This window comes from Tachyglossus aculeatus, chromosome 1, assembly GCF_015852505.1.
Source record: "Tachyglossus aculeatus isolate mTacAcu1 chromosome 1, mTacAcu1.pri, whole genome shotgun sequence".
Lineage (NCBI taxonomy): Eukaryota > Metazoa > Chordata > Mammalia > Monotremata > Tachyglossidae > Tachyglossus > Tachyglossus aculeatus.
Window position 1 is genome coordinate 53,467,582 of NC_052066.1, and position 24,107 is coordinate 53,491,688.

Here is a 24,107-nt window from a genome sequence, read left to right on the forward strand (position 1 = left end):
TCTCATCCTATCCCGTCTGGACTACTGCACTAGCCTTCTCTCTGATCTCCCATCCTCGTGTCTCTCTCCACTTCAATCCATACTTCATGCTGCTGCCCGGATTATCTTTGTCCAGAAACGCTCTGGACATATCACTCCCCTCCTCAAAAACCTCCAATGGCTCCCGATCAATCTGCGCATCAGGCAGAAACTCCTCACCCTGGGCTTCAAGGCTGTCCATCACCTCGCCCCCTCCTACCTCACCTCCCTTCTCTCCTTCTCCAGCCCAGCCCGCACCCTCCGCTCCTCCGCCGCTAATCTCCTCACTGTACCTCGCTCTCGCCTGTCCCGCCATCGACCCCCGGCCCACGTCATCCCCCGGGCCTGGAAGGCCCTCCCTCTGCCCCTCCGCCAAGCTAGCTCTCTTCCTCCCTTCAAGGCCCTGCTGAGAGCTCACCTCCTCCAGGAGGCCTTCCCAGACTGAGCCCCTTCTTTCCTCTCCCCCTCGTCCCCCTCTCCATCCCCCCGTCTTACCTCCTTCCCTTCCCCACAGCACCTGTATATATGTATATATGGTTGTACATATTTATTACTCTATTTATTTATTTTACTTGTACATTTCTATCCTACTTATTTTATTTTGTTGGTATGTTTGGTTCTGTTCTCTGTCTCCCCCTTTTAGACTGTGAGCCCACTGTTGGGTAGGGACTGTCTCTATGTGATGCCAATTTGTACTTCCCAAGCGCTTAGTACAGTGCTCTGCACATAGTAAGCGCTCAATAAATACGACTGATTGATTGATTGATTGATTGATGTAAGTTAATCAGGCCAGACAAGTCCCTGTCCCACATGGGGCTCCATGCCTTGCCTGTGATCACCGTCAAAGTTGGGAGCAAAGTGATAGTTTGCCTAATGGGAAAAGAATTTCATATTTTCAACCTTAGATAATTTAGTTTATTACGCTAAATTCATCTGAAATTCAAAGAGGTGGGTCCTCTACTTTTTAGGGGCTCTCTGGACTTTGAATTGAGCCATGTCTTCAACCCCATTTAAAAAATCAAACATTGACTTAGTAATTTATCAATGAGTGGAACTGAAGAAGCTAAACTGGGGGATTTGGAAGGTCTCTTGATTTTACAGAGTTTTAAATTGTTGACGGAGGCCGAGCATTTTGTTTTAATGAAAATGCTGCGCAAAAGTTGCCTTTTGAAACGTAATCATTCAATTTAAATTGTGTGTAGGAGGCAGCTGCATTCCCTGGTGTGCATTAAAATAGCTATAACGGTTCTACTACCTCAGAGAAGTAGATGTCAAGGTTTCTGGATTAAATTTACTTATTTAATCCCTCCACACTTGCTAAATCAAGCCATCCAGTCACCTCAGCAATAATATTACTAGTTTTTTTTCATTCAGTTGTGTCTATTGTCTACTCAGTCGTTGATTTACATCTGTCTTCTCTCCAATTATAGGCTTCTTGAGCACAGGGATTTCATTCAATCATATTTATTGAGCGCTTACTGTGTGCAGAGCACTGCAATAAGCGCTTGGGAAGTACAAGTCGGCAACATGTAGAGACGGTCCCTGCCCAACAACGGGCAGGCTCACGGTCTAGAAAATAATAATGATGGCATTTGTTAAGCGCTTGCTATGTGCGAGGCACTGTTCCCAGCACTGGGGAGGATACAAGGTGATCCGGTTGTCCCACATGGGGCTCACAGTCTTAATCCCCATTCTACAGATGAGGTAACTGAGGCTCAGAGAAGTGACTTCCCCAAAGTCACACAGCTGACAAGTGGCGGAGCCAGGATTAGAACTCATGACCTCTGACTCCCAAGCCCGGGCTCTTTCCACTGAGCCATGCTAGGGATGACACGTTCCCTAAGCACCTAGTATAATGCTCTACGTGAGGTAGGTGGCTCAATAAATAGTTGGGCAAAGAAGATTATAAAAACACATATTTTAGATACTAGTGAAAATACTAAATTCATGTCAAACAACCAATACTTTGGGAAAAAAGAAGGAAGCTAATAACCCTTGCCTGTTCATTCATTTGTAGTACAGTGCTCTACACATAGTAAGCATCTAATCATCATCAATCGTATTTATTGAGCGCTTACTATGTGCACTGTACTAAGCGCTTGGGAAGTACAAATTGGCAACATATAGAGACAGTCCCTACCCAACAGTGGGCTCACAGTCTAAAAATCTAATAAATATGACTGAATGAATGAATAGACCCCAATTTATCTATCAAACACTAAGTGGGCATCGTGAATACAAACCAGCAGGCTTGTGGTTTATGTTCCTGAGAGGGTGAATCCGGATTTTTTTAATGTCGTTTGTTAAGTGCTTACTATGTGCCAGGCACTGTACTAAGCACTGAGGTAGATACAAGCTAATCAGGTTGGACACAGTCAAGGTCCCATGTGGGGCTCACAGCTGTAATCCCCATTTTACAGATGAGGTAACTGAGGCACAGAGAAGTGAAGTGACGTGTCCAAGGTCACACAGCAGACAAGTGGCAGGGCTGGGATTTGAACCCAGGTCCTTCTGAATCCCAGGCCCAAGCTCTTTCCACTTGGCCATACTGATTCTCTGGTTGACAGCTCACACCCAAAGGGGCTCGCTGCCTCTCTTCCCTAACCCACACGAACTCTTTACACTTCTATGAGGCCATCTGGAGTGGCAGCAAGATGGAAGACTCGGTAAGCATGCAGCCTACAAATAATCTGATTTTTAATTAAATTCAAAACAAAAGCCACAACTTTATGACAGGAAAAATAGATAAGCGTGTTAAAAATAAAGCCATAATAATAGTGATGGCGTTTGTTAAGCGCTTACTATGTGCCAAGCATTGTTCTAAGCACTGGGGGGGGGGGATACAAGGTGACCACGTTGTCCCACGTGGGGCTCACAGTCTTCATCCCCATTTTTCAGATGAGGTCACTGAGGCTCAGAGAATCAATCGGTCGTATTTATTAAGCGCTTACTGTGTGCAGAGCACTGGACTAAGCGCTTGGGAAGTACAAGTTGGCAACATATACAGACAGTCCCTACCCAAAAGTGGGCTCACAGTCTAAAAGTGAAGTTAAGTGACTTGCCCAAGGTCACACAACAGAGTGCGCTGGAGCAGAATGACCACTCTAAAAATCTTAAAATAACTAAATACATTCCTGGCTTTAAGTAAATATGGATTATTCCCCTATTTGCATGGACTAGTCTCATGCGCAATCCCTGTTCCTCCCAATTACAACAATGTGGCCAATGTCTATTTAAAAAAAGTTTTCGTTTCTTAGAAAAAAAATCTTAGTATATCAAGTCTACTCATATTCCTTGCTTTCTTTATGCTCCATCTTTCTACTTTCCTTTTATTGTTAACTGGTTTGCTTAGCTCACTGCCCTGTGGAGAAGCAGCGTGGCTCAGAGGAAAGAGCCCGGGCTTAGGAGTCAGAGGTCACGGGTTCTAATCCCGGCTCCGCCACTTGTCAGCTGTGTGACTTCGGGCAAGTCACCTAACTTCTCTGTGCCTCAGTTCCCTCATCTGTAAAATGGGGATTAAGACTGTGAGCCCCATGTGGGACAACCTGATTACCTTGTATCGCCCCAGCCCTTAGAACAGTGCTTGCCACATAGTAAGTGCTTAACAAATGCCATTATTATTATTATTATTATTATTATTAATGCCTGCCTTCTAGACTTATGATGCTTCTCATTCTAACATCTGACACCTAGTCTCCTATCTCATCCTCATTACTACATCCCTTATCGGTTCACCTCTTCTCTCACCTTCACACCTTACTTTATACAGAATTTGCCTTTCCAGATTTTCTTTCTTTAAGGCTGCTCTATTAAAGCTAGTCTTCTCTTTCCAAGTCTGTGTGGTTTTCCCTCATGCGTTTTCAAGTCAAGGTATTTAATCTTCAGAGCTCCCAATAACATTAGCACTCCTTCGGTTTCCTATATACAGAACCATACTTTGGAGAAACTGTTTCTGTGCATAAACAACTCCACTGCACGCTCCCTCCCTCCCGGCCTATCTTAATTTCCTCCCCCTTCTCACCCGCTGATTTTGCTTGCTGCTGCTTTGACGGAGGCTGTTGCGTCTATAAAGGGTAATATTTGTAGTGTACTCTCCCAAGCGCTTGGTACAGTGCTCTGCACATAGTAAGCACTCAAATACCAATGACTGATTGATTATTGCCCTTCACTCTCTTCCGCTGCACCCTCCAGCTTCATGTTTACATTCCCTGCTGTTTCAGAATCCGCAGAAATGTTAAATTTTTGTATTCCATGCCAACTATCCTGCTTCCCTTCTATTCTCTATTCATTCAATCATATTTATTAAGAGCTTACTGTGTGCACAGCACTGTACTAAGCGCTATTTCATATAGAGCTCCCTGTGGGCAGAGATCATGACTACCACCTTTACTGTATCGTCTCTCCCAAGCACTTAAGTATGGTGCTCTGCACACAGTAAGTGCTCAGTAAGTATCACTGATTGATTTGGGTTTGTTTTTTTTTTAAACTATCCAGGTGGCCTCTTTCTCCCTGTCTCCTCACTTTCAGTGCTCTGCACATAGTAAGCGCTCAATAAATACGATTGATTGATTGATTGATTTCAGTCTTGTTCCCCTCTGGGCATGGAGCCCCAAGCAGATTTACGAACACATCAGGTAGCTTTCTCTTTTGATTGTTTCCTTAGAACTCCCAAACACTTACTTTTTAGTGTATTTTCCTAATGATTCCTGCCTGGTGTTTTTTTCCAAATGCCTTTAATAACTATATCATGAGTACCTCCAGAGAGGGGTGGGAAAGGGTAGAAAGAGGCAGAAAGGAAAAAGAGCCATAAGAAACTGTATTTAGGGAGAAGCTCCGAATTAATCAATCAATGGGATTCATTCATTCAATCGTATTTATTGAGCGCTTACTGTGTGCAGAGCACTGTACTAAGCGCTTAGCACTGATTTACTGAGCACTTACTGGGGCAGAGCACTGTACAAACGCATTCTGAGTTTCTCCCTAAATTCAGAATGCATTTCTGTCCCCTTTGAGAGATGAGGAACAGTGAGGCAGGAATGTACATGCTACATGTAGCATGCTAGTTGTGGGCAGGGAACGTCTCTGTTTATTGTTAGTTTGTAATAATAATAATAATAACAATAATGGCATTTATTAAGCGCTTACTATGTGCAAGGCACTGTTCTAAGCGCTGGGGAGGTTACAAGGTGATCAGGTTGTCCCAAGGGGCTCACAGTCTTAATCCCCATTTTACAGATGAGGTAACTGAGGCCCAGAGAAGTCAAGTGACTTGCCCAAAGTCACACAGCTGACAAGTGACCTCCGACTCCAAAGCCTGTGCTCTTTCCATTGAGCCACACTGCTTCTCCAAGCACTCTCCCAAGCACTCAGTACACTGCTCTGTACACTGTAACCACTAAATAAATATGACTGAATGAGTGAATGCTAGTTAACTGGTCAACAAGAATAGACCAAAAAACTAAATCCAGGAGATCACAGGGAATTTTTTGCCCACAATCATGTACTTATTACATTTCTAGACCAAGATTAGAGCTATCTGTGTGAATTTTCTGTAAAACAGAAACCACTCCCATCAGGAATGATTCAGGCCCTCCTTCGACAGGGAGACATCAAATACCAGTCGATTTATTGTGGAAGGTATTTTGGGAGCCGAAGTTATGAACCGGACAGCTACCGATGAAGGCACTCTGCATCCCGTTAACCTACAGGCCTGTAGGACGCCTACAATCAATCAATCGTATTTATTGAGCGCTTACCGTGTGCAGAGCACTGTACTAAGCGCTTGGGACGTACAAGTTGGCAACATATAGAGACAGTCCCTACCCAACAGTGGGCCTACAAGTCACGCATCTAATCGCGAACGAGGTCCCTTTCCAAAGTGGATCTATATTCCCCGGGTGTCCGTAGCGGAGGGCAAAAACCTAGTCTGAAACTCCCATTCCCGGCAAAGCGGGATTCTACGCGACAGATCTGCAGGTCCTTCACTGTCCTTACCTGATAATGAGCCTGGGCCTGCTGGGCTGAGTTCAAGGTGACATTACAGAGTTTACAGAACAAGGGCTTGCATAACCCCTCCAGTGCCGAATCTTGTTCCAGGGCCTTCGCGAGTTCTTCTTCCCCGGGGAGAGGCAGAGCAGGCCCCAATCCCAGGGGTCTCGGCAGGGGGAACGCTGAGCCGGGAGCCACTGACATAGAAGGAGGCGGTGATAGCTGCTTAGGGGCAGGAAGTCCGGCGGGCTGCAACAGTAGCATTGGGCAGGAGGGCCGCTGGCATATTAGGTTGGCAGAAGGAAGCCTCGTCTTCAGACCTAATCAAGGAGACAGGCATTCATTTTGAGGGCGCTATCACCTGACGAGAAACATCGCACGTCGAGCGAGCTGACGTTTCGGAGACGGAATCTAATTCGGCTCCGTAAACTATCCAGAAAGTCACCTCTCCCGCCTTCGCCTTTCTTCCCCCCTTGATTTCCCCTCCGGCTCCCATCTTGGGGTTTTCTCCCATTCGGCCACTTCTGTAAAAAAAAAAAAAAGGCAAGCCCCATTCCTTTCATCCTCCACAGTGGAAGCTCCAAAGAGACCCACATCTCGGATATCATCATCATGTTGCCAATTTGTACTTCCCAAGCGCTTAGTACAGTGCTCTGCACGTAGTAAGCGCTCAATAAATATGATTGATGATGATGATCTTCTACTCCTCATTTATCTGTTCTTTCTGGCATCACTGTGCGTGACGCAACTGATGGTCCACTGTGAGGGGTTTGGGGGCTAGGCTTTATTTTTGCTCCATCTTGTATCTACCCCAGTGCTTAGAATGGCGCTTTGCACATAGTAAGCACTTAATAAATGCCATCGTTATTATTATTATTATTATTATTATTACTGTCTTAGGCTCACTGACGACGCTTCAACCGAGACAATTTAAACCGCGGGATTTACATGTCCAGAAGGAACCTCAAAGGTCATTTAGTAGAAACCTCTGTCTTCGGGTGGAAGACACTGTCATGGTATTGGTTCAGTGCTGACTATGGGCCAAGCCGTGACCTGATCACTGGGGTGGATAAAAGGTAATCGGGTTGTACCTCATCCCAATCCCACACAGACCTCTAGACTGTACGCTCGTTGTGGGCCGGGAATATGTCTGTTATAATGATACACTGTACTCTCCTAAGCGCTTAGTACACTGCTCTGCACACAGCAAGCACGCACTAAATATGACTGACTGACTCACAGTCTAAACAAGAAACACAACAAGTATTTAATCCACCCAGGCCCATCATCATCATCATCATCAATTGTATTTATTGAGCGCTATGTGCAGAGCACTGTACTAAGCGCTTGGGAAGTACAAATTGGCAACATATAGAGACAGTCCCTACCCAACAGTGGGCTCCCAGTCTAAAAGGGGGAGACAGAGAACAAAACCAAACATGCTAACAAAATAAAATAAATAGAATAGATATGTACAAGTAGAATAAAGAAATAGAGTAATAAATATGTACAAACATATATACATATATACAGGTGCTGTGGGGAAGGGAAGGAGGTAAGATGTGGGGGATGGAGAAGGGGGCCCATGCTCTTCCTATTTAAACTGAAAATAAAACTAAACAATTGCTAATAACTTTACAAAGCAAGTAAACAAGACTGGGGGAAGGTCTTCAGAATTCTTATTTTCCCCTCAAAATGACCAAACACTTTGGCCTTGGGGCGGCTTCACTATTTGCACAGTAATTTATTTATTAATGTAGAGTAATATCTGTCTCCCCTTCTAGACTGTGAGCTCACTGCAGGCAAGGAATGTGTCTGTTATATCGTACTCTCCCAAGTGCTCAGGACAGTGCTTTGCACACAGTAAGCGCTCAAAAAATACCATCGAATGAATGACACCACAAAAATCACACGTGCGCGATGTATTTCATCCAAGAATCTGAGTGCTATACATACAGGATCTGGAAGCAAGTGTTTTCTCTCAGAAAAAAGAAGGAAAAAACAGACAAAGCAGTAGAGAGTCTTGCCCAGAGTGATCCAATAACAGCTTGAATTCAGCAGTGATGTTTGCCGGCCGAGATTCCTTCCATCACAACAATGGGTCACAGTGTGCCAGTGATCCCTTCGGCCTGTCACTTTAACGCAGTGGATACAGCGCGGGCCTGGATGTCAAAAGGTCATGGGTTCTAATTCCGCTCCACCTCACTTCTCTGGGCCTTAGTTACCTCACCTGTAAAATGGGGTTTGAGACTTTGAGCCATCTGTGGGACAAGAGACTGTGTCCAACCCGATTTGCTTGTATCGACCCCGGCGCTTAGTACAGTGCCTGGCGAACAGTAAGCGCTTAAAACCATAATTATTATTATTATTTTTACACCCCACGCTCCCCCGTCAAGAGCCATACCCAGTGCTGCCATTTATTTATTTACTTATTTTACTTGTACATATCTATTCTATTTTATTTTGTTAATATGTTCTGTTTTGTTCTCTGTCTCCCCCTTCTAGACTGTGAGCCCACTATTGGGTAGGGACTGTCTCTATATGTTACCAACTTGGACTTCCCAAGCGCTTAGTACAGTGCTCTGCACACAGTAAGCGCTCAATAAATACGATTGATTGATTGATTGATAACCCTACAATTTCCACATCTTTGTTTCTTTTCCCCCTTTTCATTCACGTAACTGACTGTTCCTTTTCTCTATCCCTCAGAAGAGTCCCTAAAAGACCAACCCCTTCTCACTGCCCTTCCCACCCCCAACTGCAGAGCACTTCTGTACATATCCAGAGAAGCAGCGTGGCTCAGTGGAAAGAGCCCGGGCTTGGGAGTCAGAGGTCCTGAGTTCAAATCCCGGCTCCTCCGATTGTCAGCTGTGTGACTTTGGGCAAGTCACTTAACTTCTCTGTGCCTCAGTTAACTCATCTGTAAAATGGGGAATAAGACTGTGAGCCCCCCGTGGGACAACCTGATCACCTTGTAACCTCCCCAGCGCTTAGAACGGTGCTTTGCCCATAGTAAGCGCTTAATAAATGCTATCATTATTATTATATCCTTAAATTATAGATTTTCAAACTATTTATTCATAAACAATGATATTTATGTCTGTCTCCCCCTCTAGACTGTAAACTCATTCTGGGCAGGGAATGTGTCTATTTACTGCTATAGTCTAGTCTCCCAAGCACTTAGTACACTGCTCTGCACACAGTAAGCACTCGATAAATACAACTGAATGAATGAATAAGCTCGTTACCAGCAAGAAACGTGTCTGCTAATTCTACTGAATTGTCCTCTCCTTTAGTCCAGTTGCTCTGCACATAGTAAGCGCTCCAATACCATTGACGGATTGAATGAATCATGACCCCGATTTCTCACAATTATGTCTCTCGGTCCGACCTTGGAGAACCCTTTTGTCCAACGAGGTCCAGTGAACCAAGGTGGACCTTCTTAGGCAATCATCATCATCATCATCATCATCAATCGTATTTATTGAGCGCTTACTGTGTGCGGAGCACTGGACTAAGCGCTTGGGAAGTACAAGTTGGTAACGTATAGAGACAGTCCCTACCCAGCAGTGGGCTCACAGTCTCAAAGGTGGAGACAGAGAACAAAACCAAACATACTAACAAAATAAAATAAATAGAATAGATATGTACAAGTAAAATAAATAAATAGAGTAATAAATATGTACAATGCTACACCTCAGTTTGGAGAAATACTTACAACCTTGCTTTTCTTAGCTTTGAGTGAATTGCCCTTTCATTTCCCAGTCTACTATCCATTCCATACCTTCACCACCAGCAGAGCAGCCCCTTTCCCTAAAAACAACAATGGAGGTACTTGTAAAGTGCTTACTGTGTGTCAAGCTCTGTGCTAAGCACTGGGGTAGATACAATACAAACAGATCAGACGCGGTACCTGACCTACGTGGGGCTCACAGTCAAAGGCAGGGAGAGAATACACATTTAATCCCCAACCCAGAGATGAGGAAACTGAGACAAAAAGAAGCTGCGTGACTTGCCCAAGGTCACACAACAGGGACATGGAAAAGCTGGGCTTAGACCCCTCAAGTCTTCTGACTCCCACCCTTTTTGCTCTTTCTACTGGGCCCTGCTGCTTCCCAAAGTACCTTGACATTTAGACGTTCAAAAACCCTGTAAAGGTCAAATTTCCCATTTGGGAATCAGCTGTGTATATTTTTCAAGCTTGATAGACTTACTAAATGGAATAATGGATTTCCAAGGTCAAACTATCCATACCATTTTCTCTGAGACATAAGAGATTGGTAGTTCTAGTAAAAGGACAAAAAGACAAAATACTGAAGGCGATACATTAACGGCACAGATATTTACCAAGTTGGAGCAAAAAGGGAAAAGACTTTAACATCAACGATTCCCATTATTTGCTTTAGCATTTATAATTATAGTAATGCCATGGGCATCTGTGGAAAGGGCATGTGGGCTGAACCTCTGGGAAAGGATTTGATAAAAGCATGGATTTGGAATTATAAAATGTTAGGTGCTTCCCAACAAGGTTAATCCTTTCAATTAAATCAGGCAGATGGGTCTCTCATCACACCCTGAAGGCATAGGCAGATGTGGGCATTTAAAAAGGGATGGCAGAAGAAACAGGTCACTTTTTTGACGCTGACATGGCTAAATGGGTACCATCAAAATAGAACAAGAGCCATCACTGTTAAGTCATGTTGGTGAGAGTTTGAGGCAACTGCAAGATGGAGTGGGAAAGAATTTGGTTCAAAAGGAACCAGGGTCAACGGGAGCAGGAGGAGTTACAGTATCTACTCTGCACTTACTGTGTTTTGAGCAGAGGAGTAGTAGCAGTGGTATTTATTATGCACTTACTATGCGTGCGGAGCAGAAAAGAGGTACTAATAGTGTTCGGTAAGCACGTACTGTGCACAGAGCACTGTGCTAAACACTGGGAAAGAGCACACAGGTAAAATTAACACTAGCGAAGACACCATCTGGTCTGAGGTCCCCCCTTCTAGACTGTGAGCCCACTGTTGGGTAGGGACCGTCTCTTTATGTTGCCAACTTGTACTTCCCTAGCGCTTAGTACAGTGCTCTGCACACAGTAAGCGCTCAATAAATACGATTGATTGATTGAGCTCCCCAAAGTCACTCCTCCCCCTTCTCCATCTCCCCCGCTCTCAACACTCTTGCTACTCTCCCATCCTTCCCAGCAGTCTCTTCAGATGAGCTCTCCTCCCTCCTCTCAAATGCTACTCTATCCACCTGTGCTTCGGAACCCATTCCCCCATTTTACGAAAACTCTCGCCCCTTCCCTCCTCCCCTCCTTAACTTCCATCTTCGACCGCTCACTCTCCACTGGTTCCTTCCCCTCTGGCTTCAAACATGCCCATGTCTCCCCCATTCTAAAAAAACCCTCTCTTGACCCCACTGCCCCTTCTAGTTATCACCCCATCTCCCTCCTACCCTTCCTTTCCAAACTCCTGTAACGAGTCATCTACACTCACTGCCTCGAATTCCTCAGCTCCAACTCTCTTCTTGACCCCCTCCAATCTGGCTTCCTCTACTCCAACGAAACTGCCCTCTGAAAGGTCACCAATAACCTCCTTGTTGCCAAATCCAATAGCTCCTACTCTATCCTAATCCTCCTCGACCTCTCAGCTGCCTTCAACACTGTAGACCACCCCCTTCTCCTCCACACTATCCAACTATCCAACCTATCCAACCTTGGCTTCACAGACTCCATCCTCTCCTGGTTCTCCTCATCTCTCCGGTCATTCATTCTCGGTCTGCTTCGTGGGCTGCTCCTCCCCCTTCCATCCCCTTACTGTAGGGGTTCCCCAAGGGTCAGTTCCTGGTCCCCTTCTGTTCTCCATCTATACTCACTCCCTTGGTGAACTCATTCTCTCCCAAGGCTTCAACTATCATCTCTACGCTGATGACACCCAAACTTACATCTCCGCCCCACTCCCTCTCCCTCCCTCCAGGTTCGTATCTCCTCCTGTCTTTGGGACATCTCCACCTGGATGTCCACCTGCCATCTAAAACTCAACATGTCCAAGGCTGAGCTCCTTATCTTCCCTCGCAAACCCTGCCCTGTCCCTGACTTTCCCATCTCTGTTGACGGCACTACCATCCCAAGCCCGCAACCTTGGTGTCATCCTTGACTCCGCTCTCTCATTCACCCCACACATCCAATCCGCCACCTCCACAACATCGCCAAGATCCGCCCTTTCCTCTCCATCCAAACCGCCACCTTGCTGGTTCAATCTCTCATCCTATCCCGACTGGATTACTGCATCAGCCTCCTCTCTGATCTCCCATCTTCCTGTCTCTCCCCACTTCAGACTATACTTCACTCAGCTGCCTGGATTGTCTTTGTACAGAAACGCTCTGGGCATGTCACTCCCCTCCTGAAAAATCTTCAGTGGTGGCTTGTCAACCTACAAATCACACAAAAACTCCTCACCCTCGGCTTCAAGGCTGTCCATCGCCTCGCCCCCTCCTACCTCACCTCCCTTCTCTCCTTCTGCAGCCCAGCCCACACCCTCCACTCCCCTGCGGCTAATCTCCTTACCGTACCTCATTCTCGCCTGTCCCGCCATCAACCCCCGGCCCATGTCCTCCTCCTGGCCCGGAATGCCCTTCCTCCCTTCAAAGCCCTACGGAGAGGTCACCTCCTCCAGGAGGCCTTCCCAGACTGAGCCCCCTTTTTCCTCTCCTCCTCTCCCCATCGCCCCCCGACCCTACCTCTTTCCCTTCTCCACAGCACGTGTATATATTTGTACATATTTATTACTCTACTTTACTTGTATATATTTACTACTCTATTTATTTTATTAATGATATGCATATAGCTGTAATTCTATTTATTGACGGTTTTGACACCTGTCTACATGTTTAGTTTTGTTGTCTGTCTCCCTCTTCTAGACTGTGACCCGTTGTTGGGTAGGGACCGTCTATATATGTTGCCGACTTGGACTTCCCAAGTGCTTAGTCCAGTGCTCTGTATGCATGAATAAATGATATGCTGAGTTTTCCCTCCAAGTAGTGAATAGGTATAGAATTCTTAACAATGTATTGCATTTTCTCCTGCTATTTAATCATTCATTCATTCCTTCAATCGTATTTATTTAGTGCTTACCGTGTGCAGAGCACTGGACTAAGCGCTTGGGAAGTACAAGTTGGCAACATATAACCGAAAGTGTGTTTTCTAGAAGTATTTCCATCCCTTTATGTTTACCAACAAAAAACAGATTGCCCAAATAGTGGAATGTGGGTACAGTGCTTAATCCATCGGTGACATGTATAGGGTGCTTACTGTGTGCAGGGCACCGTACTAAGCCTTGAAAGAGTGCAATAAAATACAGCTGGCAGACACATTCCCTGCCCATGAAGAGCTCAGAGTCTAGAGGGGGATAGAGACATTAAAATAAACAAATTAAGGATATGTACATAAGTGCTGGGCAGCAGCGGCATGGGAGCAAGTCATTCATTCATTCATTCAATCGTGTTTATTGAGCGCTTACTGTGTGCAGAGCCCTGTATTAAGTGCTTGGGAAGTACAAGTCGGCAACATATAGAGACCCAACAATGGGCTCACAGTCTAGAAGGGGGAAACAGACAACAATACAAAACATATATACAGGTGAAATCAAAATCATCAGAGCAAATAGAACTATAGCTATAACACACATCATTAACAAAATGAATAGTCCACTACTGGACCAGTAGAGTGAAGGGCCTTTCCAAAGAGGATAACACAACGAAAGATAAATTTTAGGCACTGAGACAATTGGATTTAAAATGTAAAGTCTCAGTAGTTCGAGGAAAATACTGCTTTTGGCTGAAAATGTCAGGCCACAGATATTCGGGACTCTTATTGAAGAGTTGAACAAAATGAATTACAACAAATTTGCTTCTATTACAGTAGGACTCCTGCATTGCATAGAAGGTAGTTTAAAAGAAACAAACAAAAAACTTCTATCAGCATCCTCAAAGTTAATCTCCAACTGAGACTTCAAGCTTCAAGTTCAGAGTGCATTCATGGGAGAGAGAAAGAGAGAGAGAGAGAGAGAGTGTGTGTGTGTGTGTGTGTATACACACATATATATATGTCAATCACCAAATCACTTTCTGGATTACTATTCTGAGCAAATAAAGCAAGAGATTCCCTGAAACCATTTCAATTCTGTCCAATTCACCCTTATTTTAAAGGGCAAGTACATGGGTATGTGGCATAAAGTTATCATAATGCCAGCCACAGAGGTGATTAGTAGGTGCTTACAATATCTCTGTTCTATGAAATCCCACAGAGTCGAGGGCGGAGACTCAAGTTCACTGTGAGGAAAGAGGCAATGGTAAACCACTTCCAGATTTTTAACCAAAAAAACTCTATGGCTACGCTACCAGAACGATTGCAGCTGAAGGTGGGATGTCCTGGGAGAGATGGGTCCACGGCGTCGCTACGGGACGGAGACGACTCGACGACATAAGGCAAAACCTAAGTGCTGTGGGAATGAGTCTACTCTATAATATTAAAGTACAGAAGAAATGAAGTAAAATGAAGGCACACGGGGGCCTTGAGGGCAGAAGAGACTTCATTACTGGTTGGGAGGGAAAATGGGGACTGCGATTGTGGGCCCCATGTGGGACAGGGATTGTATCCAACCCAATTTGCTCGTAGCCACCCCAGCACTTAGTACATTGCCTGGAGCATGTACTCTCCAGCCATTCATTCTCAGTCTTTTCTGCGGGCTCCTCCTCCTCCTATCCCCTTACTGTAGGGGTTCCTCAAGGGTCAGTTCTTGGTCCCCTTCTGTTCTCTATCTACACTCACTCTCTTAGTGAACTGATTCGCTCCCATGGCTTCAACTATCATCTCTACGCTGATGACACCCAAATCTACATCTCTGCCCCCGCTCTCTCTCCCTCCCTCCAGTCTCGTATTTCCTCCTACCTTCAGAACATCTCCATCTGGATGTCTGCCCGCCATCTAAAAATCAACATGTCCACGACTGAGCTCATTATCTTCCCTCCCAAACCCTGCCCTCTCCCTGACTTTCCCATCGCTGTCGACGGCACTACCATCCTTCCCGTCTCACAAGCCCGCAACCTTGGTGTTATCCTCAACTCCGCTCTCTCGTTCATCCCTCACATCCATTCCATTACCAAAACCTGCCGGTCTCACTTCACAACATCGCCAAGATCCGCCCTTTCCTCTCCATCCAAACCGCTACCCTCCTCGTTCAATCTCTCATCCTATTCCGACTGGATTACTGCATCAGTCTCCTCTCCGATCTCCCATCCTCCTGTCTCTCCCCACTTCAATCTATACTTCACGCTGCTGCCTGGATCGTCTTTGTGCAAAAACGCTCTGGGTATGTTACTCCCGTCCTCAAAAATCTCCAATGGCTACCGATCAACCTACGCATCAGGAAAAAACTCCCCACTCTCGGCTTCAAGCCTGTCCATCCCCTCGCCCCCTCCTACCTCACCTCCCTTCTCTCCTTCTACAGCCCAGCCCGCACCCTCCGCTCCTCTGCCGCTAACCTCCTCACCAGGCCTCATGCTTGCCTGTCCCGCCGTCGACCCCAACCCATGTCCTTCCCCTGGCCTGGAATGCCCTCCCTCTGCCCATCCGCCAAGCTAGCTCTCTTCCTCCCTTCAAGGCCCTACTGAGAGCTCACCTCCTCCAGGAGGCCTTCCCAGACTGAGCCCCCTCCTTCCTCTCCCCTCCTCATCCCCCTGCCTTACCTCCATCCCCTCCCCACAGCACCTGTATATATGTATGTTTACACATATTTATTACTCTATTTATTTTACTTGTACAAACTTATTCTTTTTATTTTATTTTGTGAGTATGTTTGGTTTTGTTCTCTGTCTCCCCCTTCTAGACTGTGAGCCCGCTGTTGGGTAGGGACCGTCTCTTGATGTTGCCAACTTGTACTTCCCAGGCGCTTGGTACAGTGCTCTGCACACAGTAAGCGCTCAATCAATATGATTGAACGAATGAATGAATGTAGTAAGCGCTTCCCAAACACCAGAGCCTTGCACCGAAGGGTGGGCATCCATGGACAGAACTGTGCTGAGGCTTACCAACTCTGTTACACTGTACTCTCCCAGCACTTTGTACAGTGCTCTGCCCACAGTAAGCACTCGATAAAAACAATTCCTTGACTGAGGCCCGTGCTCTCGGAGAAGCAGCGTGGCTCGGTGGGGAAAGCCCGGGCTTTGGAGCCAGAGGTCATGGGTTCAAATCCTGGCTCCGCCGCTTGTCAGCTGGGTGACTTTGGGCAAGTCACTTCACTGGGCCTCAGTGACCTCATCTGTAAAATGAGGATGAAGACTGTGAGCCCCCCCTCAGGGGACAACCTGATCGCCTTGTAACCTTCCCAGCGCTTAGAACAGTGCTCTGCACATAGTAAGCGCTTAATAAATGCCATTATTATTCTCTCCTTCTCCAGCCCAGCCCACACCCTCCGCTCCTCCGCCGCTAATCTCCTCACCGTACCTCGCTCTCGCCTGTCCCGCCATCGACCCCCGGCCCACGTCATCCCCCGGGCCCGGAATGCCCTCCCTCCCTCTGCCCCTCCGCCAAGCTAGCTCTCTTCCTCCCTTCAAGGCCCTGCTGAGAGCTCACCTCCTCCAGGAGGCCTTCCCAGACTGAGCCCCTTCCTTCCTCTCCCCCTCGTCCCCCTCTCCATCTCACCTCCTTCCCTTCCCCACAGCACCTGTATATATGTACATATGTTTGTACATATTTATTACTCTATTTATTTATTTATTTTATTTGTACATATCTATTCTATATATTTTATTTTGTTAGTATGTTTGGTTTTGTTCTCTGTCTCCCCCTTTTAGACTGGGAGCCCACTGTTGGGTAGGGACTGTCTCTATATGTTGCCAATTTGTACTTCCCAAGCGCTTAGTACGGTGCTCTGCACATAGTAAGCGCTCAATAAATACGATTGATGATGATGATGAACCACGCTGTTTCTCTAATAAATGCCAATATTATTATTATTATTATTATTATTATTAAGCAGGATGCGGCAGGGCTTTCTAGACTGTGAGCCCACTGTTGGGTAGGGACTGTCTCTCTATGTTGCCAGCTTGTACTTCCCAAGCGCTTAGTACAGTGCTGTGCACAAAGTAAGCGCTCACTAAATACGATTGATTGATTGATTGATTGATTGATGGATGGATGGAATGATTGCCCCGCACTTACTGGGCTGGCCGGGCCTGGGGAGCGCGGCCGGGGGCCCCGCCGGGCATCCCTTGGGACGGCACGATGCCCTCCAACACCACGGCCACAACGACGATCCTTCTCCTCCTGCTCCTCCTCCTCCTGCTGCTCCGGGACAGCCCCAATCCCGGGAATGGGAATGGGAGCAGGGAAGACGGGAAAGAACAGCCCGGGAATCAGCCGCCCCACTGCGCATGCGCACCTGGACCAGTGCTGGAGAAGCAGCCCTGGAGAAGCCGTCCCACTGCGCATGCGCACCTGGACCACTGCTGGAGAAGCAGCCCTGGAGAAGCCGTCCCACTGCGCATGCGCACCTGGACCGCTGCTGGAGAAGCAGCAAGGGATCAGCCGTCCCACTGCGCACGCGCGCCTGGACCGGGCTGGAGACGCGGCCCGGGATCAGCCGTACCACTGCGCATGCGCGCCTGGACCGCCGCTGGAGAGGCGGCCCGGTCATCAGCCGTCCCACTGCGCATGCGCACCTGGACCTCTGCGGGAGACGCGGCCCGGCTTCAGCCGTCTCGCTGCGCATGCGCACCTGGACAGCTGCTGGAGACGCTACACGGGATCAGCCGTCCCACTGCGCATGCGCACCTGGACCTCTGCTGGAGACGCCGCCCGGGAGCGGCCCTCCCACTGCGCATGCGCACCTGGACCTCTGCTGGAGAAAAAGCCAGGGAGCAGCCGTCCCACTGCGCATGCTCACCTGGACCGCTGCTGGAGAAGCGGCCCGGGAGCAGCCGTCCCACTGCGCATGTTCACCTGGACCACTGCTAGAGAAGCGGCTCGGGAGCAGCCGTCCCACTGCGCATGCTCACCTGGACCGCTGCTGGAGAAGCGGCCCGGTATCAGCCGTCCACTGCGCATGTTTACCTGGACCGCCGCTGGAGAAGCGGCCCGGGAGCAGCCGTCCCACTGCGCATGCTCTCCTGGACGGCTGATGGAGAGACGCGGCTCGGGAGCAGCCGTCCCACTGCGCATGCGCATCTGGACGGCAGGTGGAGACACGGCTCGGGATCAGCCGTCCCACTGCGCATGATCCCCAGGACGCTGGTGGAGACGCGGCTCGGGATCAGCCGCCCCACTGCGCATGCGCACCTGGACCACTGCTGGAGAAGCGGCCCGGGAGCAGCCGTCCCACTGCGCATGCTCACCTGGACCGCCCCTGGAGACGCGGCCCGGGATCGGCCGTCCCACTGCGCATGACCACAGGACGCTGGTGGAGACGCAACCCGGGATCAGCCGTCCCACTGCGCATGCTCACCTGGACGGCTGCCGGAGACGCGGCTCGGGCTCAGCCGTCCCACTGCGCATGCTCACCTGGACGGCTGCTGGAAATCCGGCCCGGGATCAGCTGTCCCACTGCGCATGCTCCCCGGGACGGCCTGAGCTCAGTGCGCACGAGCCCCCTACCGCCACTTGTATATATGTTTGTACAGATTTGTTACTCTATTGACTTATTTTACTTGTACATATTTATTTTATTCATTTTATTTTGTTAATATGTTTTGCCGTCTGCCTCCCCCTTCTAGACTGTAAGTCCGCTGTTGGGCAGGGCCCGTCTGTAGATGTTGCCAACTTGGACTTCCCAAGCGCTTAGTACAGTGCTGTGCACACAGTAAGCGCTCAATAAATGCGACTGAATGAATGAATGAATGGAAACGCATCCCGGGATCACCTGCCCTACTGCGCATGCTCACCTGGACCGCCGCTGGAGACGCGGCCCGGCATCAGCCGTCCCACTGCGCATGCGCAACTGGTCCGCCGCTGGAGACTCAATCGTATCTATTGAGCGCTTACTGTGTGCAGAGCACTGTACTAAGCGCTTGGGAAGTACAAGTTGGCAACATATAGAGACGGTCCCTACCCAACAGTGGGCTCACAGTCTAGAAGCGGGAGACAGACAACAAAACAAAACATATTAACATAAAATAAATAGAATAGATATGTACAAGTAAAATAAATAAATAGAGTAATATGTACAGACATAGGTACAGGTGGCGGTCGGGGGCTCGTGCTTAGTAGGACGACTGAGCTCAGGCCGTGTCTCCACCAGCGTCCCGGGCTCTGTTCCTCCCTTCAAGGCCCCACTGAGAGCTCACCTCCTCCAGGAGGCCTTCCCAGACTGAGCCCCTTCCTTCCTCTCCCCCTCGTCCCCCTCTCTATCCCCCCATCTTACCTCCTTCCCTTCCCCACAGCACCTGTATATATGTATATATGTTTGTACATATTTATTACTCTATTTATTTTACTTGTACATATCTATTCTATTTATTTTATTTTGTTAGTATGTTTGGTTTTGTTCTCTGTCTCCCCCTTTTAGACTGTGAGCCCACTGCTGGGTAGGGACTGTCTCTCTATGTTCCAACTTGTACTTCCCAAGCGCTTAGTACAGTGCTCTGCACACAGTAATCGCTCAATAAATACGATTGATGATGATGATGATGATGACGTGGCCCGGGATCAGCCCTCCCACTGCGCATGATCCCAGAGATGCTGGTGGAGACACGGCCTGAGCCCGGCTGTGCCAGTGCGCATGCTCCCCGGGCCGCTGGTGGAGACACGGCCTGAGTTCAGGTGTCCCACTGCGCATGCTCCCCGGGATGCTGGCGGAGACGCGGCCTGAGCTCAGTCGTCCTACTGCGCATGCTCACCTGGACCGCTGGTGGAGACACGGCCGGCGCGCATGTCCCACTGCGCATGCTCACCTGGACAGCTGGTGGAGACACGGCGGGCGCGTTGGTGTCCCATTCATTCATTCATTCAGTCATTCAGTCGTATTTATTGAGCGCTTACTGAGTGCAGAGCACTGTAGTAAGCGCTTGGGAAGTACAAGTTGGCAACATATAGAGACAGTCCCTACCCAGCAGTGGGCTCACAGTCTAAAAGGGGGAGAAAGAGAACAAAACAAAACATATTAACAAAATAAAATAAATAGAATAGTAAATATGTACAAGTAAAATACAGTAATAAATATGTTCAAACATATATACAGGTGCTGTGGGGAGGAGAAGGACGTAGGGCGGGGGGGGGTGGGGGGAGGGTTGGGGGGCTCAGTGTGGGAAGGCCTCCTGGAGGAGGTGAGCTCTCAGTAGGGCCTTGAAGGGAGGAAGAGAGCTAGCTTGGCGGATGTGCGGAGGGAGGGCATTCCAGGCCAGGGGGAGGACGTGGGCCGGGGGTCGACGGAGGGACAGGCGAGAAGGAGGCACGGTGAGGAGGTTAGCGGCAGAGGAGCGGAGGGTGTGGGCTGGGCTGTAGAAGAAAAGAAGGGAGGTGAGGTAGGAAGGAGCGAGGGGATGGACAGCCTTGAAGCCCAGGGTGAGGAGTTTTTGCCTGATGCGTAAGTTGATTGGTAGCCACTGGAGATTTTTGAGGAGGGGAGGAACATGCCCAGAGCGTTTCTGCACAAAGGCGATCCGGGCAGCCGAGTGAAGTATAGATTGAAGTGGGGAGAGACAGGAGGATGGGAGATCGGAGAGGAGACTGATACAGTAATCCAGATGGGATAGGATAAGAGCTTGAACCAGCAGGGTAGCGGTTTGGATGGAGAGGAGAGGGCGGATCTTGGCAATGTTGCGGAGCTGAGACCGGCAGGTTTTGGTGACGGCTTGGATGTGAGGGGTGAATGAGAGAGCCGAGTCGAGGATGACACCAAGTTTGCGGGCTTGTGAGACGGGAAGGATGGTAGTGCCGTCAACAGAGATGGGAAAGTCAGGGAGAGGGCAGGGTTTGGGAGGGAAGATAAGGAGTTCAGTCTTGGACATGTTGAGTTTTAGATGGCGGGCAGACATCCAGATGGAGATGTCTTGAAGGCAGGAGGAGACCCAAGCCTGGAGGGAGGGGGAAACAGCAGGGGCAGAGATGTAGATTTGGGTGTCATCGGTGTAGAGATGAGAGTTGAGGCCGTGGGAGTGAATGAGTTCACCAAGGCAGTGAGTGTAGATAGAGAACAGAAGGGGACCGAGAACTGACCCTTGAGGAACCCCTACAGTAAGGGGTTGGGAGGGGGAGGAGGAGCCCGCAAAGGAGACTGAGAATGAACGGCCGGAGAGATAAGAGGAGAACCAGGAGAGGACGGAGTCTGTGAAGCCAAGGTCGGATAGCGTGTTGAGGAGAAGGGGGTGGTCCACAATGTTGAAGGCAGCTGAGAGGTCGAGGAGGATTAGGACAGAGTATGAGCCGTTGGATTTGGCAAGCAGGAGGTCATTGGGGACCTTTGTGAGGGCAGTTTCCGTGGAATGTAGGGGACGGAAGCCAGACTGGAGGGGGTTGAGGAGAGAGTTGTTGTTGAGGAATTCTAGGCAGCGAGTGTAGACGACTCGTTCAAGGAGTTTGGAAAGGAATGGTAGGAGGGAGATGGGACGATAACTAGAAGGTGAGGTGGGGTCGAGACAGGGTTTTTTTAGGATGGAAGAGACATGGGCATGTTTGAAGGCAGAGGGGAAGGAACCAGTGGAGAGTGAGTGGTCTAAGATGGAAGTTAAGGAGGGGTGGAGGGACGGAGCGAGAGATTTCATAAGATGAGAGGGAATGGGGTCAGAAGCACAGGTGGCTGGAGTAGCACTTGAGAAGAGGGAGGAGAGCTCCTCTGAGGATACTGCTGGGAAGGATGGGAGAGTAGCGGAGAGGGTTGAGAGCCCGGGGGTTGGAGAAGGGGGAGGAATGACTTTGGGGAGCTCAGACCTGATGGATTTCATTTTATTAATGAAGTAAAAGATGATGAGATCGAGTGTGTGTCCAAGCCCCACTTCTGGCCCTAGGCATAAATTCCTTCCCCCCACCTGGAATTCCTTCCCTCTTCAAAACCACCATCCTACACTAGACTTCTAAGCATGGCATAGTGGATAGAGCACGGGCATGGGAGTCAGAAGGTTATGGGTTCTAATTCTGGCCCCTCTACTTGTCGGCTGTGTGACTTTGGGCAAGTCACTTCACTTCTCTGGGCCTGTTACCTCATCTGCAAAATGTGCATTGAGATGATGAGCCCTACAAAGGGCAGGAACTATATCCAACTCGATTTGCTTGTAACCACCCCAGCACTTTTAGTACAGTCCCTAACCACCCCAGCACTTAGTACAGTCCCTGGCACACAGTAAGTAAGTACTTAACAAATGCCATTATTATCATTATTATTATTATTACGCCGTAAATTTGTTGTGGGCAGGGCAAGTCACTTATCTGTGCCTTAGTTTGTTCATTCATTCAATCGTATTTATTGAGTGCTTACTGTGTGCAGAGCACTGTACTAAATGCTTGGAAAGTACAATAATAATAATAATAATAATGGCATTTATTAAGCGCTTACTATGTGCAAAGCACTGTTCTAAGCGCTGTTCAGCAATAGAGATAATCCCTACCCAACAACGGGCTCACACTCTAGAAGGGGGAGACAGACAACAAAACAAATCAAGTATGAGAAGCAGCGTGGCTCAGTGGAAAGAGCATGGGCTTTGGAGTCAGAGGTCATGGGTTCGAATCCCAGCTCCGCCACACGTCTGCTGTGCGACCTTGGGCAAGTCTCTTAACTTCTCTGAGCCTCAGTTCCCTCATCTGTAAAATGAGGATGAAGACTGTGAGCCCCATGTGGGACAACCTGATCACCTTGTATCACCCCAGCGCTTAGAACAGTGCTTTGCACACAGTAAGCGCTTAACAAATGCCATAATTATTATTATTATTATTAAGTAGAGAGGCATCAATAGCATCAAAATAGATAAATAGAATTATATAAATATACACATCATTAATAAAATAAATAGAATAATAACTATGTACAAATGTGCTTAACACGTCATTGAAAAATTAGTGCTCTTTTGGTAGCAGGAACCCCCCTGCTTTTCTCTGGGCAGTGGAGATTCTACACAGCGGATCTAATGAACCCCACCTGAGGGCCTTTTCAGGTGGAAAAAGGAACCCTGAAATGTATTAATTAATTAATAATGGCATTTATTAAGTGCTTACTATGTGCAAAGCACTGTACTAAGCGCTGGGGAGGTTACAAGGAGATCAGGTTGTCCCACGGGGGGCTCACAGTCTTCATCCCCATTTTACAGATGAGGGAACTGAGGCCCAGAGAAGTGAAGTGACTTGCCCAAAGTCACACAGCTGACAAGTGGTAGAGCCGGTATTCGAACCCATGACCCCTGACTCCAAAGCCCGGGCTCTTTCCACTGAGCCACGTCGCTTCTCTATGTATGACTGTTCTGCCCAAAGGGAGACAGTTGCCTATATTATTAATCAATCAATCATATTTACTGAGCGCTTACTGTGTGCAGAGCACTGGACTAAGCGCTTGGGAAGTCCAAGTTGGCAACATCTAGAGACGATCCCTACCCAACAGCGGGCTCACAGTCTAGAAGGGGGAGACAGAGAACAAAACAAAACAAATTAACAAAATAAAATAAATAGAATAGATATGTACAAGTAAAATAAATCAATAGAGTAATATAAATAAGTAGAGTAATATTATTACTGTTGATTCAGTGGAAAGAGCATGTCTCTGGGAATCAGGAGACCCGGGTTCATGGTGTAGTTGATAGAGCACAGCCCCGGGAGTCAGAAGGTCATGGGTTCTAATCCCGGCTCCACCATTTCTCTGCTGTGTGAGCTTGGGCATGTCACTTCACTTCCCTGGGCCTCAATTATCTCACCTGGAAAATGGGGATTGAGACCGTGAGCCCCACGAGGGACCCGATCCACTCGTATCCACCCCAGTCCTTAGTACAGTGCCGGGCATATAATAGGCACCTAACAAATACCACAATTGTTATTATTCATTATTATTAATTATCTAGTCCTGGCCTTGCAATTTTAGACAATTCCTGCCGGGCTACGCCATCCATCAGTGGTGCAGGTTTCTACCTAAAGA

At 48.1% G+C, this 24,107-nt stretch overlaps 1 protein-coding gene across 1 annotated transcript in view; it reads right to left on the bottom strand.

Moving 5' to 3' along the window:
• The window catches only part of ZMAT3 (zinc finger matrin-type 3), a 33,277-nt gene extending 15,924 nt beyond the window's left edge, over positions 1 to 17,353 (bottom strand). The window contains exons 1-2 of the mRNA XM_038744931.1: positions 17,222 to 17,353; positions 6,013 to 6,326 (exon numbers count right to left, since the gene is read on the bottom strand). Of these exons, the coding sequence (XP_038600859.1) occupies positions 6,013 to 6,270 (258 nt within the window). The 5' untranslated portion in view covers positions 6,271 to 6,326; positions 17,222 to 17,353. The remainder of the gene's footprint in view (positions 1 to 6,012; positions 6,327 to 17,221) is intronic.
• Between the last annotated feature and the right edge of the window lie 6,754 nt (positions 17,354 to 24,107).